The sequence below is a fragment of the Orcinus orca genome, chromosome 20 (assembly GCF_937001465.1).
Source record: "Orcinus orca chromosome 20, mOrcOrc1.1, whole genome shotgun sequence".
NCBI classification, from domain to species: Eukaryota; Metazoa; Chordata; class Mammalia; order Artiodactyla; family Delphinidae; genus Orcinus; species Orcinus orca.
Window position 1 is genome coordinate 18,273,069 of NC_064578.1, and position 17,857 is coordinate 18,290,925.

The 17,857-nt window shown below is 46.0% G+C and overlaps 2 protein-coding genes across 5 annotated transcripts in view; one reads left to right on the forward strand and one right to left on the reverse strand.

Annotated features, from left to right (window-relative positions):
- The first annotated feature begins 12 nt into the window (after positions 1 to 12).
- On the forward strand, positions 13 to 7,522 carry SLC7A6OS (solute carrier family 7 member 6 opposite strand). Its single transcript, XM_004273193.4, has 5 exons — positions 13 to 207; positions 345 to 620; positions 4,463 to 4,666; positions 5,889 to 6,009; positions 6,754 to 7,522. The coding sequence occupies exons 1-5, from the start codon at positions 13 to 15 to the stop codon at positions 6,882 to 6,884; spliced, it is 927 nt and encodes a 308-aa protein (XP_004273241.1). The 3' UTR covers positions 6,885 to 7,522.
- Positions 7,523 to 9,452: 1,930 nt separating this feature from the next.
- The window catches only part of SLC7A6 (solute carrier family 7 member 6), a 34,437-nt gene continuing 26,032 nt past the window's right edge, over positions 9,453 to 17,857 (reverse strand). For 3 of the 4 annotated variants that reach the window (XM_033434235.2, XM_033434234.2, XM_033434237.2), the window contains exons 8-11: positions 15,346 to 15,442; positions 11,701 to 11,850; positions 11,399 to 11,582; positions 9,453 to 10,951 (exon numbers count right to left, since the gene is read on the reverse strand). In XM_033434235.2, the coding sequence (XP_033290126.1) occupies positions 10,857 to 10,951; positions 11,399 to 11,582; positions 11,701 to 11,850; positions 15,346 to 15,442 (526 nt within the window). In that variant the 3' untranslated portion in view covers positions 9,453 to 10,856. The remainder of the gene's footprint in view (positions 10,952 to 11,398; positions 11,583 to 11,700; positions 11,851 to 15,345; positions 15,443 to 17,857) is intronic. The other variant, XR_004485034.2, reaches the window with a different exon arrangement.

Here is a 17,857-nt window from a genome sequence, read left to right on the forward strand (position 1 = left end):
ACGATAGCTGCTATGGAGGCCGGCATGACAGCGGTCCTCCGCGTGAAGCGGAAACGCAGTGCGGAACCCGCTGAGGCACTTGTCCTTGCCTGTAAACGCCTCTGCTCCAGCGCAGTTGAGTCGGGAGCCCAAAAGACGCCTCCGGAGGATCTGGAGAGAGCAGCAGAAAATAATGTCTTCCAGTTGGTGGCCACCGTGCGCTCCCAGGTATAGGGCCGGGAGGGAGCCAGTGTGAAAGGGATCTTAGGGCGCAGCTGGGGCGCATCATTTTCCCTAACCCTTTCACGAACCCCTGCTTATGCCGCCCCACACCCCCGCTTTTTCCCCCTCCCCACTCCCCGCAGGAGGAGCCAGTACAGCCGCTTGTGCGAGCCGCCCTGCGCCCGTCCCAGGGCAGCCAGCAGCGTATCCGCCGTCATCTCCGTGCGTCGGCTCGGGAGATCCGGCAGAACGGCCGCTACAGGGTAGTCTCTAGCCGCCGATCCTCGGGAATTCCTTCGGGCGGCTTGGGGTCCGAGGACGCGCCGGGAAGCCCAGAAGCCGCCGAGGACGCAGGCTTCCAGCTGTTGGACCTGGTCCACGAGGAAGGAGACCCAGAGGCCGCCGCGATCTCCTGCAAAGTGAGTACACGCCGGGAGTCGAGCTCTGGGCTTCTCGGGACAGAGAGTACGCAAAGTTAGCACACAGTTAAGGAGGGTACACATGGCTTCACTTTAGAGATGGATGATCCATCCAGCTTGATGGACATGTTTTACAGGTTAGATTACCCATTCAACAAGTATTTATTCAGCGCCCACTATGTGCCAGGCATGGTTCTTAGGTTCTGTGGATAACAGCAGTGAGGACCTAACATTCAGGTAGAGGAGAGAAACATCAAACAAATTCAATGTTAGATGGTGAAATGGGCTATTGGGGGCGGGGGGAGCGTGCTCCCATTTCAGTGTCATTTTCACTGAGAAAATGACTTTTGAGTAAAGACTTGAATGGCAAGGCACTGCGGATATCTTGGGCAGAGGGATTCCACACTGAGGAGCTGTAAGTGCAAAGACCCTGAAGCTGAATTTGTCTGGTGTTTGCAAGGTCATTGTGCATGGAGCCCAGGGGGATGGGAGAAGATAGTAAGGAATTTGGGGAGAGGATACCGGCTAAACCCTTTCAACTAGGTAGTTGCAAGGATACACTGCCTTTCACCCAGAGATGGGGAATCACTGGAGGATTCTGACCAAGGTAAAGAATCCTAAAGCAGATGGGAAAACTCATCAAAGGGAGGTTAAAGGACCAGGCCTGGGTAGCATACCAAGCTTGAGGCAGATTTTGGATTAGAATGCAAGTCTTCTCACATTTAATTCAGTGTTAACTTTTTTTTTTTTTAAGTTTATCTTTGGCTCTGTTGGGTCTTCGTTGCTGTGCATGGGCTTTCTCTAGTTGAGGCGAGTGGGGTCTATTCTTCGTTGCGGTGTGCGGGCTTCTCGTTGCAGTGGCTTCTCTTGTTGCAGAGCACGGGCTCTAGGCGCGCAGGCTTCAGTAGTTGTGGCTCGCGGGGTCTAGAGCTCAGGCTCAGTAGTTGTGGTGCACGGGCTTAATTGTTCCGCGGCATGTGGGATCTTCCTGGACCAGGGATTGAACCCCTCTCCCCTGCATTGGCAGGTGGATTCTCAGCCACTGTGCCACCAGGGAAGCCCCCAGTGTTACTTTCTACTAATTACATTTTCTAAGTTAGTTTTGTACCTCACTTCCAAAAAGCAAAGTCACGGGCTTCCCTGGTGGCGAAGTGGTTGAGAGTCCGCCTGCTGATGCAGGGGACACGGGTTTGTGCCCCGGTCCGGGAAGATCCCACATGTCGCGGAGCGGCTGGGCCCGTGAGCCATGGCCGCTGAACCTGTGCGTCCGGAGCCTGTGCTCCGCAACGGGAGAGGCCACAACAGTGAGAGGCCCGCGTACCGCAAAAAAAAAAAAACAAAAAACAGAAAGCAAAGTCAAACTACATGCAGTAAGACCAAAGAAATAGAAAATTCTCAATCTAAGGTATGCCCCCTCTTGATAAACATTTTTCAGATCTCCTTTTAAGTTTCTGAAGTTTAAAAAATGAAATCTTGGGCTTCCCTGGTGGCACAGTGGTTAAGAATCCACCTGCCAGTGCTCAATGCTGGGGACACAGGTTCAAACCCTGGTCCGGGAAGATCCCAAATGCCGCGGAGCAACTAAGCCTGTGTGCCACAATGACTGAGCCCGTGTGCTGCAACTACTGAAGCTTGCGCACCTAGAGCCTGTGCTCTGCAACAAGAGAAGCCACCACAATGAGAAGCCCGCACACCCCAACAAAGAGTAGCCCCCACTCGCCGCAACTAGAGAAAGCCTGCACGCAGCAACGAAGACCCAACACAGCCAAAAATAAAAAATAAATTTATTTTTTTAAAATGAAATTTTTATTCAAAATATATCAAGCAAAAGATATTTAATCACATTCCTAGTATACGTGGATAACAATTTGGGCATGATGTCCATAGCCACCTCTTTTACCAAAACTAATTCCACACTGCATCATGAGTTACACATTTTTAAAAGCAAACCAATGTTCAGTGGAATCAAGTCAATTAAATAGCTCATTAAATCATATAAGAAAACCTAGTAGATAAGTTAGGAAGGATATAAACACAGATTTTCCCAACAATGCAATACAAACTGTAAACACATCAAAAATGTTTGTGCAGAATAATTATTAAAGAACATAAATTTAAACTGAAAGCAAACTTGAGGTTTTATGCCTACTAGACTATCAGGAAAAGGGTTGCCGGTAGCTCTGCTGGCAAGGCTGTGATTAAAATTGTACGACTGTTGTGCTTAAAATTGATGCAAGCCTTTGGGAAAACAACAGGGCTTTACAGTAATATCAGGCATCCTAAAAGTAGATTGGAGCCTAGTATTTTAAAACTATTTTTATTGTTTGGATTCTAAAGCCGTCCAAAAATCTAAAGAGATTTTTTTGTTTTTGGCTGCGTTGGGTCTTCGTTGCTGCACGTGGGCTTTCTCTAGTTGCAGCGAGCGGTGGCTACTCTTCCTTGTGGTGCACAGGCTTCTCATTGCGGTGCCTTCTCTTATTGTGGAGCTCTAGGCGTGCGGGCTTCAGTAGTTGTGGCTCGCAGGCTCTAGAATGCAGGCTCAGTAGTTGTGGCGCACGGGCTTAGTTGCTCCGCGGCATGTGGGATCTTCCCAGACCAGGGCTCGAACCCATGTCCCTTACGTCGGCAGGCGGATTCTTAACCGCTGCGCCACCAGGGAAGTCCCTGTATTGCTAGTTTTTGTAAATATTTTAACGGCTGCATAATTTGTTGAACTGAAGGCTGGGGGCTTGTGAGTTGGAACCAGAAGTTTTCTTGTGAGCAGCTTTGAGGTTGGTCAAGAGTCTGCACAAAAACTGACATCTCTAGTTCCTTTTGACTTTGGAGCAAGAAAGAATTCCCTGTAGCCTGTAAATGATGAGAACATTGGTCTCCCTTTATCTGCCCTGGCCATGGGACACCCCCCTCTTCCCCCTGTATAGTGTCTGGTTTGAGCTGCAGAGCTTCTGGTGATGAACCTGTCGAGAGTGACTGGCAGTATGTCCCTATGGTTTCCAAAGTGACCTGTGCTACCCTAGACAACACAGCCTCTTGCCACTGGAGCACATCTTACCTGGGCAAGTTCTATTCTGGGACAATCCATCTCAAACTATCAGAAAAGGATTATAGGGCTTCCCTGGTGGCGCAGTGGTTGAGAGTCCGCCTGCCAATGCAGGGGACTCGGGTTCGTGCCCCGGTCCGGGAGGGTCCCACATGCCGCGGAGCGGCTGGGCCCGTGAGCCATGGCCGCTGAGCCTGTGCGTCCAGAGCCTGTGTTCCGCAACAGGAGAGGCCACAACAGTGAGAGGCCCGCATACCGCAAAAAAAAAAAAAAATACAGAAAAAGGATTATAGGGGAGGCCACTCCTCATTTGTGATTAAAAGCAGGATGTCAGGGTGAGCAAGCCAAGTGGTGGGTGATGGCTGGTGGTAGTCACCAGGGTCCAGGAATCGCCCTTAGGCCCCTATAGGAGGCCGCACAAAATGCAGACCCATTTGGGGGTCAACCATAGCGGTGCTGCTGTCGGCCTGTGGATCTCCAAGGGGAGAACATCATACCAAAGGAGCTCAGAGAAGACCTGTAGAAGCAGAGCCTGGGGGCAAGACTAGCCAGCTCTGCTGGCTCTCCCCTTCCTCAGGCGTCTTCCCATGTGCTCTTATGTCAGCCAAGCACAAAAGAGCAGGAAGCTTCTATCTTAAAAAAAGTACTAAACTGAGAAGAGACTAGTAGGCCATGGGGATAAGAATCTTGAATTCAACATAGAGAACTGCAGGGAGGCTTCCTTCACCGAGGTCTTAGGTTCCTCCTCTTGGGACATCCATGTTTTAAGTTATGCATGTATCATCTGCTGTTCTCTTTACAGACATCTGACCCAGATGTGATCCTCTGCAATTCTGTAGAGTTGATCCGTGAGCGGTTGACTTTATCTGAAGATGGACCAAGAGTTGGGTACCAGGAGGAACAGAAGGACAACTATGTGTATGACATTTACTATTTGGACATGGCCACTCCAGGATGGATTGAGAACATCCTCTCTGTGCAGCCCTATAGCCAAGAGTGGGAGTTGGTAAGGGGGCCCATGAGGCAGGGGGCATGAGGCAGCCTCAGTTCATTTTCTAGTCACATGCTTTGCCTCCCTAGGTTCTACTCCTGATTGCCATTGTTCTTAGTTCTTCTTATCCTTGCTTAAAAGGAAAAATTTATGCTAAATGCCTTTTAGAAACCTGGGTTTAGTGCAGGAATTTTGGGAAGGACAGTCTACATTGATAATTTTTGCTCTTAATGAGTCTCTTACAAGGTTTGCAACATAGTCTTGTTTATGCAGTTGGCCCTGTGTAATTTGCAGGTTCCGTGGGCTCTGCATCCCCAAATTCAACCAACCACAGATCAAAAATATTCCGGTGGGGGAAATTCCAGAAAGTTACAAAAGGCAAAATTTGAATTTGCTGCACATTGGCAACTATTTACATAGTATTTGCATTGTATTAGGTATTACAGGTAATCTAGAGATGATTTAAAGTATGTGAGAGGAGTAAAGCAACTATACTCCAATAAAAATTAATTTAAAAAATAAGTAAGTAAAAATCTAAAAGAATAAAGTATATGAGAGAATGTGCATAGGCTATATGGAAATACTTAGCCATTTTGTGTAAGAGACCTATGGAAACAAAAGCTTTTTTTTTTTTTAATTGTATCTTAAAGGGTGAAAAACGTTGGATTAAGAAAGCTAACATCCTGACGTTATTAAATTCTAAAATTATTAATGAGAAAAGTTAAGGTCTACCTCTCATCCTCTTATTATGAGAGAAGCACCCTATCCCACACCTGCACTATAACTAGTCTCACACCTTGGTACCCACCTTGGACTACTGCATAGCCCCCCTCCTTTCTGCATTTCACACTTGGGTTTTGGCTCTAACCTTTGGCATCACCTGTAATCCATATAATCCCTCTCCTACCTGGCTGGCCTTCAACAGTTTGAAGATCACTGCCATCACCTGCTCAGAGCTGTCTCTCCTCCGCACCCTGCTGCGTTCCCTTCTGGTAGAGTTCAGATCATCCAACCGGGAAATGTGGTTCCTGGAGCTGGACTCTGAGTAGAGTAGGGCTACTGTCTCCCTCTCATAGCCTAAGGTTACTACAGCCTCTAGCAAACTAACACCTATGTTTTCTCTTTTTCACACATCACCCTTAAATGACATCTCTCCAAGTTGGTCTGCTGATAGCTTCCCCCAGAGCATAACTTTAGAGGTTTTGACTTATACTCATGTTTATTTTGAGATGTGCAGGTGAATGATGACCAACAACCAGAGGACATTTATGAAGATGAAGATGATGAGAACAGTGAGAATAATTGGCGCAATGAGTACCCAGAGGAGGAGAACAGTAACGGAGATGAAGATTCCAGAGGTAGGTGGTAGCAGCCTTGGTTGGGGAGGGACTGATGGGATCTGGGACTGAGGTGTGAGCAAGGTTGACAGGTGTATCTTAGCTGGTTTTCCTTCTCTGCCCTTTGAGCTCCACCAGCTTGACCACAAGCTGGTGGAGCTGTAGGACATGCAAGGACCAGTGTTCCCAGGGGGGCTGCTGGAGGTATAATGTCAGTTAGGCCTGGGTTCAGATCCTTAGTTCTTTCATTGCCTAGCAATGGTCCCTTTCCCTCCTACTTTGAATAGAGTGCTGGAGAGGTCTGCCAGTAGGAGTGGGCCCAGGGTTTTCACAAACCAAAGAACTGTTGCATTTACCTGTGCAACAACACAGACATGGTACTTGGGGGAAGAGGAAGGAAGGATGCTTTGGTACCACAGTTCTTTGACTTTCTTGGTGTTTGATGATAGAGGAACAGTTAATCAAGCTATGGGATATTCTATTGGGGAAGTGGCAAGGAACAAAATTATATTTGCAATATGACTACAACTATTATAACAACAAAAAAAAAATACTGAGGGGAAAACGACAAAGCACTCCAATGTTAAAGGACTTGGTTTACATGGTAAGAAGTTTATTGCTTTTTTAAAAATTGTTCTATGTTCTCTTTATTGAGCAAGTATTTTATAATAGGAAACAAAACAGACTTTTTTGAGAAGGGAAGGGGCTTTTGTGGTCATTTAGAAAACCATACAATTAGAGCCCATTCCTGTTATCTCATTCTAGTCTCTGATGATTACAACAGCCTCAGTGAAGAAGAAGGAGACAACAGAGGACCACAGATGTGGAGCAAATACCCTTTGGATGTGCAGAAGGAATTTGGCTATGACAGCCCCCATGACCTGGATTCAGACTAATGATCCTGTGATATCCATGAGGTTCTACCACAAGCCCCTGAGGGTTCTGTGACTGCAGTGTCAGCCACACTAGTTAACATCCTCTCGGGTTTCCTAGCTTAACACGTGGAAGGAAAAAGCATATCCAACAGCACCATTCCACCATGGTGAAAACTTGCACTAAGGGAGTCCGTCTTTTCTACTATCTGTAGGGCCCCCCTTTGTCTCAATCAAAACTGACCTTAGAGTCTGGGGGCGGGGGAGATGCTGTGAAAGTGAAGCTTCCTGGCCCAGACATTTTACCTGCATTCCCATTCTCCTCCTACGCCAAAGCCAATTAAGGGGAAGAGAGTCTCCCGTTTTGTCAGCACTAAGACTGGGCTTTCCCAGGCCACCTGCCTCCAGTAAAAGGCTGTTTCTTTTGATAGAGTCTAGAAGGGCTGCAGTGGGTCCCTTGTAGTGGCACAGACTGGATAGTAATGGCCATTAGGAAAGAAAGTAGAATCTGCCTGAGCCATGAGAGGTTTTAGTTAAAAGCTAAGAGCTCCCTGCTTCCTGACTCTGATAATGGCTGTAAAGATTGCTAGTTTCCTCTGGCAGTGGTGCCAAGGAACAGGGTATGTATGAATCTCTTTAATAAAAACTAACTTTGAACAAGAGAGCAAGTAATTCCTTTAAAACGTTTTTAAATCTGACTATCTTATATGCTTTCCCACCATACTCCCTGATCCCTTTACCCCCCACCAAAAAGGGGGAGGGGTTGGTGAGAAGTTTCAGACACTAAGAACTTAAGGCAAGTGAGGAAAAGCAAAGCACATCCTAAACTTGGCTTTCCATTGAGAAATGTTTAACTAGACACAGCACTCACCAAAAACAAACTACAGTCAACAGGACCAATTTTTTTTTACCAAAATTGGTATCTCTTGTAAGCACACTCTGTTTCCCTATTCCTTTCCAAACCACAAATGCCTTAACTCTGACTGAGTTAGCATTTATTCTGCAGTGACGAATAGGTTCTATATCTGCACTGTGCGATAGTAGCCATTAGCCACATATGGCTGTTGAGCACTTGAAATGTGATTAGTGCAACTGAATTTTTAAATTTTATTTAACTTAACTAGCTACATGTAGCTAGTAGCTACCATACTGGACTGCACAGGTCTAGGGAAACAGTATACAGAAACTTTGATTCAAGGTGTGCCCTCTTGCCCTGTGGCACAGACTTATTATCACATGGGAAGATAAATTACACAAGGAAATGTCTTCTTCCTGCCAATTCTAAGATTCCATAAGCATCTCTACTTTTCTATCCTACCTGCACCCATTTCACTTTCTATTTTTTGTACATCTTTATCTTCTTATCTACAAGTTGTTAAACCCCCCAAAGTGATTAATTTCCATGTGTGTGTATACTCGGGCCCTACTATTGCAGTTATAAAACCAACAAACAGACTTGGTTTCCCAACCTAACTATCCACTAAGGTGCAATTCAGTGCTGCAATAACAGGCAGCAACTTACAGATCTAATACTAGTCATCTCAGTCTCCTGTAAGCATAGAAACAAAGGATTGAAAACCACTCTGCCATTATAATGTGCTCACTGCTGTTTCTGTACTCATTTACAGTTTGCTAACATTAAAGGGCTGACAGCTTCACACACTGTACCCACTGCAAAAGGGATTAGCACACCAGGAAAAGGATTGAAGGAGATAAACAACAAAGACCTTGCAGAAATTAATTCCACTAGGAAGCTTGAGTGCTGTAAGGAGTCTCTGGCATCCCTCCCTCAGAAGGCTTCCTGGGAGAAGTCTGTATCCAGCACAGAGGGGAAGAATGCGGTCACCATCCAGTAATGAGAGGAGGGTGACGGCTCACTAAGCAAGTACTAGGGCACCTGGAGTGTGAGGGCCTTGCTTCCCCCTGGAGCCACTGGGAGGCAACAAGTTCCCGAGATCAGCTGGTCATTTACTTCAACAGAGAAAACTAAAGCCTGGGTCAGGGATCCTTCAAAGACAAGTGTAGTCTGCTTGAAGAATTAGCTCCAGAGGATCCCTGGGATAGGTGCCAGATTGGGTCAGACAGGAGTCATGTTTACACAGTCTGGGCAAGTCAGCCTTTGCACAAGACTCCCTGTTGTCAGGCAAATCCCCAACCCATGACAGTAGGAATGTACTCCCATGTTCTCACAGATGCATGCATGCCCTGAACCAAAGGCAGCTGTGAGCATGCTCACCTAAATTGCCTTTATTGAGCAAGTGTGACCAAGGTTAGTCCCTCGTCTGCAACTGGGGCCGGTTTGGTGGAGAAGAATGGTCAGAAAGGTAGATTGCCTCATAGTTCCCGTCTTTATCATTGACCAATTTCAAAACCTAAGGACAAGAAGCCCATGGGGCATACCAAGCCAGCAGGTTCTTCTGGGTCCAGGATGACAGTGTCTAGAAGCATCACAGGACAGTTGTCCAATCCAGTGCAGCCATGTGGCCCATGAAGGAACATCCATTAGGGCAAACCTACCCCTTTGGCCAGACCTGGGTGCTAAAGCACAGCCTGAGCACCAGAATTAGTTGCTTCCAATCATGAATCTGCTGATGGAGGTTGAAGCAGCTTTATTTCCAGAGTCTTCACTGATCTCCACAGAGAAAATAGAAGTCTCCAAAGTACCAAGCTCTTCCTGAGACTGCAGCCCCACCAGACCTCAGGCAAGGGGAGGCAGGCAGGAGATGAGTGCATTATCCCGATGATCCACACCAAGGTGGCTCAGTTGTAAAACAAGCCTGGTGTCAGGGACAGAAGAGGAGGAGGATGCAGCCTGGTGTGAGGTTTTCAGAAAAATGACCACTTCTAGCACCAAGATGGGCTTGCATGGGCCTGCACAGCAGCCCCTCATACCGGCCCTTACAGAGCAAGCTACTTGTCAGTTTGGGTCCAGGAGATGTTCTCTAAACCATTGACAGCTAAAAGAATTCAAGTGATTCACCTGAATCCTAGGACAGTTTCTCCCCTTTTAGAGTTCATACCAGAAACCCAGGGATTTGCTTTTTGTCAACTAGAACAAAGACCTAAGGTCTCAAGTAAAATAAAGGATTATCTTTCAAAATAGCAATATTACCAGACCTCTGACTCATGAATTTGTTCACCCGTCCTTGTGGAACTTGAGCCAGGTGCTTGTAACATGTGACCTATCTGTATACTGAAGTGTAACTGGTACATGAGTAAAAAATCTTTAAAGTTCACCTCTGCAGGTAAGACTCAACAGAAGACTGTGCTAAAACCGAGCAGAACAATCTGTGGTCAGAGTCTGACCCACCACCACCACATAGACACCTCTAAGGTCAGAGGGACTTGCTTTGGGATACTTTGAATTTTTAAACACAATCAGCCTACTGCATCCTGTAGATTAATGAACACCAATGCTTTGCTAGAACTGGTGTCCTGGATTAAATAATATCAATAAATAATAGAATACAACTCTTTCACCAGGGAAGGATTTTGAGCCAGAGGAAGAAAGGTAGCATTTCAGGCCTCTAATGTCAGATGCTTGGACCTGGTCGGAGGAAAACTTCCCATAGAGCAGCCCCTTTGTAGAAACTCCTGGTTCAAACCTCAAATAAATTCGGAAACCACCAGCCACAGCTATTAACCTAGCACTCCCTCTTCCCCCAATGCAGCTCACCAAGTAAGTGTTTGCAAGGGCTGCACCTACTCACCAGGAACAAAACTAAGCAACCATTCCCCTATTCCCCGAGCCCTCTGCCACCACCACCCTCTGAAGTCCCCACCTTCGGGCTGGCCCCAGACCCTGAGACCCATAGCTTACCGATGAGAGTGACCACCTGAGCAGGCCATCAGCCCTGAGCCCCCTTACATAATGTGAGCCAACAGCCCTCCTTGAGTATAAGAGAGTTGGGTCCACACAGTCTTGTCATCTGGACTTCGGTGGCTGTGGCCACAGGTAGCAGCCTTCCAGGCCTCAGGGGATATCACCTCTGGCCTCTACTCAGTTTTCCTCTCAACCTGTCTCTCTTCAGCTACATCTAGCTCAGTCAGGACGCAAAAGCAAAGCTTCTGGGTGACTTTGGTGATAGCAGCTAAATGAAAATAGAGAATAGAATTTAGCAAACTGACATTTAGCCACAGCCCCAGTCTGAACACCACAGGCTGATTGAAAGCATGTGGTTCCCAAAAAAAAAAAAAAAAAAAGCATGTGGTTCCCTTCTCAACTGTTCCCTGGGTACCCTGTACCAAGCTCACCCCCAGCAAGCCTCACTGACCTCCATCCCATGCCCCACCAGAGAGTCTGATGCATGACTCCTTGTCTTGCTATATGGACTGAACTTTCAGGAGGGAGTGTTTTAACCCCAAAATACGAATCTAAAGTTGGAATTAAAGTGATCATGTCAAGACCAAAAGGGGCGGCCAGGCTTCCAGCATATCACTAGTATGTGGAAGCTGTTAGCCACCACACCCACCTGTGCATGCGTCTTTGTATACACACACACACAAGGCCAATGTGTGATAGGCAAAGAGAAGCTCACCAAGGACATTCCGAATAAAGAGTGGTCTCCGGGACTCTGGCAGATAAACACCCAGGAAGTAGATGGGGACCCCAGAGAGGGCAATCCCGATGCCAATGAGGGAATTGATGGTGTCACTGAAGAGGGGCACAACCACCAGAAACAAGGAGCATACGCAGAACACGATGGGAAAAAACAGGCTCAGCTGAAATGAAGGGAGGTGAGATATTAGATAAAGTAGGATGGGGGAACAGGAGAATGGGGTATGGGGAAGAAGTCACCTTGGGGAGATGGCCCACCCCTCCTAGCCTAGAGCCACTGACCTTGAGAGGCCGGGGCCGCTCGGGCTCCTTCCAGCGAAGGTAGAGCTGTCCAGCGACAGACAGGCCCACAAAGAACCAGTAGCTGAAGCTGAAGTAGTTGATGAGCAGGAAGACATCCTCCACAGTGAGGTAGATGAGTGTCATGGTGCACTGGAGGGAGAGAGGTTGGGGAGAAGTGGGCACTGTCACCACCAAGCCACCCAGGAGACTCCACCGTCAAGCAGTCAGCACCAGATCTGCTGACTGCTGACTTAGCTTCACCAGATTACCTCCAGGTCTTTTCAGTGATCCCTTGGCATCAGATAGGTCCATTCTTCACAATGGCCTTCTCTCCTTCTTCTTTTGGGGGCCCTTCCTGCACTCAATGCCTCCCTTCTTTCTGCAAGCACTTCAGTAACAAGCCAGACTCAGTTCCCCTTCTGACGGCAGACAGTGAGGCCCTCCTCACTGCAATGCACCAACCTCAACATGAATCACACTGTGCCCTCTGGAGACTGTTATACATGGGTCCCAACTACCTGGCATACAAGTGGAGGAAATGTCTTCAGAACTATCTCACTGTCCTGGAGCCTTAGAAATGCAGATTAGCAAAATGGAACCATCCCCCTGGGAAGAAGTATGACAGGATTTGTCCTCTGGAACAAAAGAGTTCTGGAAGACAGGAGTCAGGGACTAGAGTCCTGGGACAAGGTTAGATTTGCTTTAACAGCCAAAGCAGTCTTGAGGGAAAAAAACGGAGCTGGAGGAATAAGACTCCCTGACTTCAGACTATACTACAAAGCTATAGTAATCAAGACAATATAGTACTGGCACAAAACCAGAAATATAGATCAATGGAACAGGATAGAAAGCCCAGAGATAAACCCACGCACCTATGGTCAACTAATCTATGACAAAGGAGGCAAGGATATACAATGGAGAAAAGACAGTCTCTTCAATAAGTGGTACTGGGAGGGCTTCCCTGGTGGCACAGTGGTTGAGAGTCCGCCTGCCGATGAAGGAGACACGGGTTCGTGCCCCAGTCCGGGAGGATCCCACATGCCGTGGAGCGGCTGGGCCGGTGAGCCATGGCCGCTGAGCCTGCGCGTCCGTAGCCTGTACTCCGCAACGGGAGAGGCCACAACAGTGAGAGGCCCTCGTACCGCAAAAAAAAAAAAAAAAAAAAAAAGTGGTACTGGGAAAACTGGACAGCTACATGTAAAAGAATGAAATTAGAACACTCCCTAACACCATACACAAAAATAAACTCAAAATAGATTAGAGACCTCAATGTAAGACCAGACACTATAAAACTCTTAGAGGAAAACATAGGAAAAACACTCTTTGACATAAATCACAGCAAGATCTTTTTTGATCCACTTCCTAGAGTAATGTAAATAAAAACAAAAATAAACAAATGGGACCTAATGAAACTTAAAAGCTTTTGCAAAGCAAAGGAAACTACAAACAAGACAAAAAGACAACCCTCAGAATGGGAGAAAATACTTGCAAACGAATCAACGGACAAAGGATTAATCTCCAAAATACATAAACAGCTCATGCAGCTCAATATTAAAAAAACAAACAACCCAATCCAAAAATGGGCAGAAGACCTAAATAGACATTTCTCCAAAGAAGACATACAGATGGCCAAGAAGCACATGAAAAGCTGCTCAACATCACTAATTATTAGAGAAATGCAAATCAAAACTACAATGAGGTATCACCTCACACCAGTTAAAATGGGCATCATTAGAAAATCTACAAACAACAAATGCTGGAGAGGGTGTGGAGAAAAGGGAACCCTCTCGCACTGTTGGTGGGAATGTAAATTGATACAGCCACTATGCAGAAGAGTATGGAGGTTCCTTAAAAAACTAAAAATAGAATTGCCATATGACCCAGCAATCCCACTACTGGGCATATACCCAGAGAAAACCATAATTCAAAAAGACACATGCACCCCAATGTTCACTGCAGCACTATTTATGGAAGCAACCTAAATGTCCATCGACAGACAAATGGATAAAGAAGATGTGGTACATAGATACAATGGAATATTACTCAGCCATAAAAAGGAATGAAATTGGGTCATTTGTAGAGACATGGATGGATCTAGAGACTGTCATACAGAGTGAAGTAAGTCAGAAAGAGAAAAACAAATATCATATATTAACACATATATGTGGAACCTAGAAAAATGGTACAGATGAACTGGTTTGCAGGGCAGAAACAGAGACACAGATGTAGAGAACAAACGTATGGACACCAAGGGGGGGAAAGTGGCAGGGGCTGGGGGTGGGTGGGAGGGATGAATTGGGAGATTTGGATTGACATGTATACACTGATGTGGATAAAACTGATGACTAATAAGAATCTGCTGTATAAAAAAAACTAAAATAAAATTTAAAAATAAATAAAATAGATTTGCTTTAACTTCAAGAATATGGAGTTCCTCCTACCTGTCTTTTCACCCAAATTATCAACAAAGGATTTAAAACAAGAAGAGCCCATTCTAGAGAGAGAAAGGAGACCCTATATTAAGAGGAGAAAAGTGGGGTGGAAGGTGATTAATTTACAAGACACAATGTCAGATTGCCCTAAATTTATAAATTCAGTGCTATCCCAATCAATATATTGAGAGGATATTTTGTTATTTTGATAAAATGATACAAAAGTTCTTCAAGACAAATAAACAGGTGAGAATTGCGATGAAAATTCCAGGGGGGAGAGGGGAACTGAAGAAGTACCCTCAGCCCCTCTTTAGTTCTCAAATATTCAGTATAAAGCTAAATAAGGAAGCTTGGTGCCGATGCAAGGATGAGGAAAGATGAGTTGAGATGATTGTACATTTAAGGGGCAAATCACAGTACTTGGCACATAAGAAGCACTCTAAAAATTAGCTATTTTTATATGATAAAAATTTGAAAAATGCGGAAAAGTGAATTGTTCAATAAATGATATTTGTACAGTTGGCTAGCCATTTGAGAAAAAAATTAAGTGAATGCCTGCCTACCTCACTCCATTCACCAAAATATAAATTCCAGATGAATCTAAAACATTAAGTAATGAAACCATAAAGGAAAGAACTAAGTGACAAGGAAATGAACTATTTTTCAAATCTTGGAGTAAGGCCTTCCTCAGGGTCCCTGTTAGCTTTTACACCTAATAATACCTTAGTGCAAATTAGAAAATGACAGTCCTTCAGGACTCCTTCCATCTGTCAGAATACTTAATAATTTACTAATTTTGTTGAAATAAAACACTTTAATGCTATCTGCTATATATAAATCTATGATGCCTATGATATGAACAGAGGCCCCTAAGTAGCTAGTATACAAACTTGCCTGGCTTTTCTAAATATGATTTAAAAAAAAAAAAAAAAAAAGAGGAGCTAGAAGGAGGAGGAAAAAAGGAAGCCACTGACAAAAATAGATAAATCTTACTAATTCACTTTTACATTCTTTTGTAGTATTTGCCTTCCCTAATATAACTATGTTTTACTTTTATATTTTTAAAAAATTGTAAGAAAAAGGAAGAAACACTGAGAGGCTCAGGAAGTATCCCAAGAAGCTAGTCCACCTCCCCTCAAACAGTCTTCTCATGAAGTTGGCAGGAGTACCACACAGATAACGTCCAATCCCCACACTCCCCAGCACAGCTTACATTGAACAATAAAGCAGGGATGGGTGTAAAACGCTCAACGTGGATCATGGAGAGAAGGTCCGGGAGGTGGCCCTCACGGGAGCCCACAAAAAACAACCTGGAAGGACAAAAAAATGTGTCAGGAGGATCTCTATACTCAGCCATGCAGCCACACTCCTCACTCAGACAAACCAGGCTCAGCTTCAGAAGAAAGCAGGGGGCAGTCTCTCAGGAACCTCCCATGTTCTCTATGCATGACCAACCCAACCTACCCCCATTTTACCCACAGATGTCTCCACCATTACCCATGAATGCTCAAACCCACTGTTACCCACTGACACCCCCAGCCCCTCAGCTATGCAACCCACCATCACCCAATGGATACCTCACCCTGCCATCACCCACTGGCATCACCCATTGGCACCCCACCCATTGGCACCCCACCAGGGTACCCCACTCTGCCACCCCACACATTTCCTACACAACATAATGGCTTTTTAAAGGGCAGCCAGACTTCTGATGGTCTGCCCTCCATGTACCTTCCCTGAGCTCCTGGTATATGAAAAGTCAGGGAGAGCCTGGGGCTCAAAGAGACAACCCAAGCTTTCTCTCTGCGCATGAGCCCTACTGACTGGGAAACAGAGCAGCAGAGAAATGAAACGCCATCCAGGTAGTCAGCAGCATCATGGAGCACACAGCACCAGGCTTGGGGGTGGGCTGGGGAACAAAAAGCTTCACAAGAGATGATCACATCTGGACTGGGAAGAAGAGCTGGGGTTTTCCAGAAGGTGAGCGCTGGGTGGAAACACAGCATGGGCAAAGGCAAAAGAGGCTTAGAGGCATGAAAGAGTATAGCCTCTTTGAAGGTGGGTGCTAGAATGCCTGTAGTCCCAGGATAAGGTGTGTGACGAGAGTGCTGGGAAAAACCTGCTTATGAGGCCATGCTGTGGAGTCTGAACACACACCAAGAACCAGCTGTGGCTCTGAAGTAACAGCCTGACCGGATTTGACACAGAGACTCTGGTAATATCACTGAGGCCAACTAAAGCAGGGAGAGGCTAAGGTATGGGGGGATGGCCAGACATCTGTGACAAGGTCCCATAATAGAAGAGGTCTGAATGAGGGTGGACACCCTGGCAGAGGACAAATCTGCTGGTCTTCTGTGTGTGCCCACACGCTTGAGCTGGGAGATGAGGGTGGACTCCAAGGGAAAAAATCAAGAGGCCGAGAGGCTGGGAATTCCCTGGCGGTCCAGTGGTCAGGACTCTGCGCTTTCACTGCTGAGGGCCCAGGTCCGATCCCTGGTTGGGGAACTAAGATCCCACGAGCTGTGTGGTGCATCATCCCCGACAAGAACAAAAAGAGGCCAAGAGGCCAAGAAAGGAGGAATGACAGACCACAACCTCACAGTTGGAGACAAAGCATACGTGGGGCGCATGTGAAGTTTGAGATACTTATGGGCCATCCAGGTGGAGCCACAGGAGTTGATGGTATCATCTGGAAGGATGTCATAGGGCACGATGTTGAAGTTGGCTCACAAGGCTAATATCCGTACTAAAGTAGAGGAGAAATATGCAGAGGGAATGCTGGAGAGGATGTGAAGGTGAGGCAAAGGTGTCTAGTACAAAGCCAAAGACAGCTGCATGGGTAATAAAGAGAAAGTGAAGAAGGTAACACAGGCAGAAATGGTTGTGCGTTACCTCGACATTACTGCAGTTCATGTGCAGGTCCAGATTCTTACTCTGAGTTCCCTACCCTCACCCTCTCCCTCATCCTGTCAATGCCACAAGATAGCTGAGTGAGGCTAGAATATACCAACTACCTAAATATTTTGGGACAATTGGCAGAGTCAGTTGGGATGTCCTGGGCCTCAATAAGGGTGAGGCTATGGGAAACATCATCTTTGAGTGGGCAACGGCAGTGAAAGCCCAGAATACTAACCACTAGGCCACCAGGGAACCCCTGACACCATATTCTTTTACAAGGCCTTGATCTCTTTATTACTCTGGTTGCCCTACAGAGGCCCCAAGTACATGGACTGGGGTGTCAAAATTAGTAAGAAGAATGAATAGGACAAAACTATCTCTTTCATTAATTCATTCTCCTATCTGTTCATGTGGCAAATATTTATTGAATGCCTATTACACTCCTGGCCCTGGAGACAGCAACATTTATAGGGTGAGTGGAAGAGAAATCAAGAAAGCAGACTTCCTCTTAGATATCAGAGGGTCACAGAAGCCATGGGAATAGTTTCAGAGGAAGAAGGGTGGTAAATATCACTTGCTTCAGGGGTCCAGTAGGATAAGAACTGAAAGCAGGCCAAGAAGGAAGTCACTGGCACCCTTGACAAGAACATTTTTAAGGTAGTAGAAGCCTACCTATGGGTAGAAAGATGAACGACAGTCAAAATGCAAACCATTTCCTTTAGAAGTATGTCCAATAAGGAAGAGGGGAGATGAGAAACTGTTTTGTGATTTCTCTAAGTGAAGATGAGAGAAGCTTGTGCACAGCTGCCTCCAAATGAACATCTACC

Coding starts and splice junctions, on each gene's coding strand:
- SLC7A6OS (XM_004273193.4), top strand. CDS start 13: ATGGAGGCCGGCATGACAGCGGTCCTCCGCGTGAAGCGGAAACGCAGT. Junction 208..344: donor TGGCCACCGTGCGCTCCCAG/GTATAGGGCCGG, acceptor CACTCCCCGCAG/GAGGAGCCAGTACAGCCGCT. Junction 621..4,462: donor CCGCCGCGATCTCCTGCAAA/GTGAGTACACGC, acceptor TTCTCTTTACAG/ACATCTGACCCAGATGTGAT.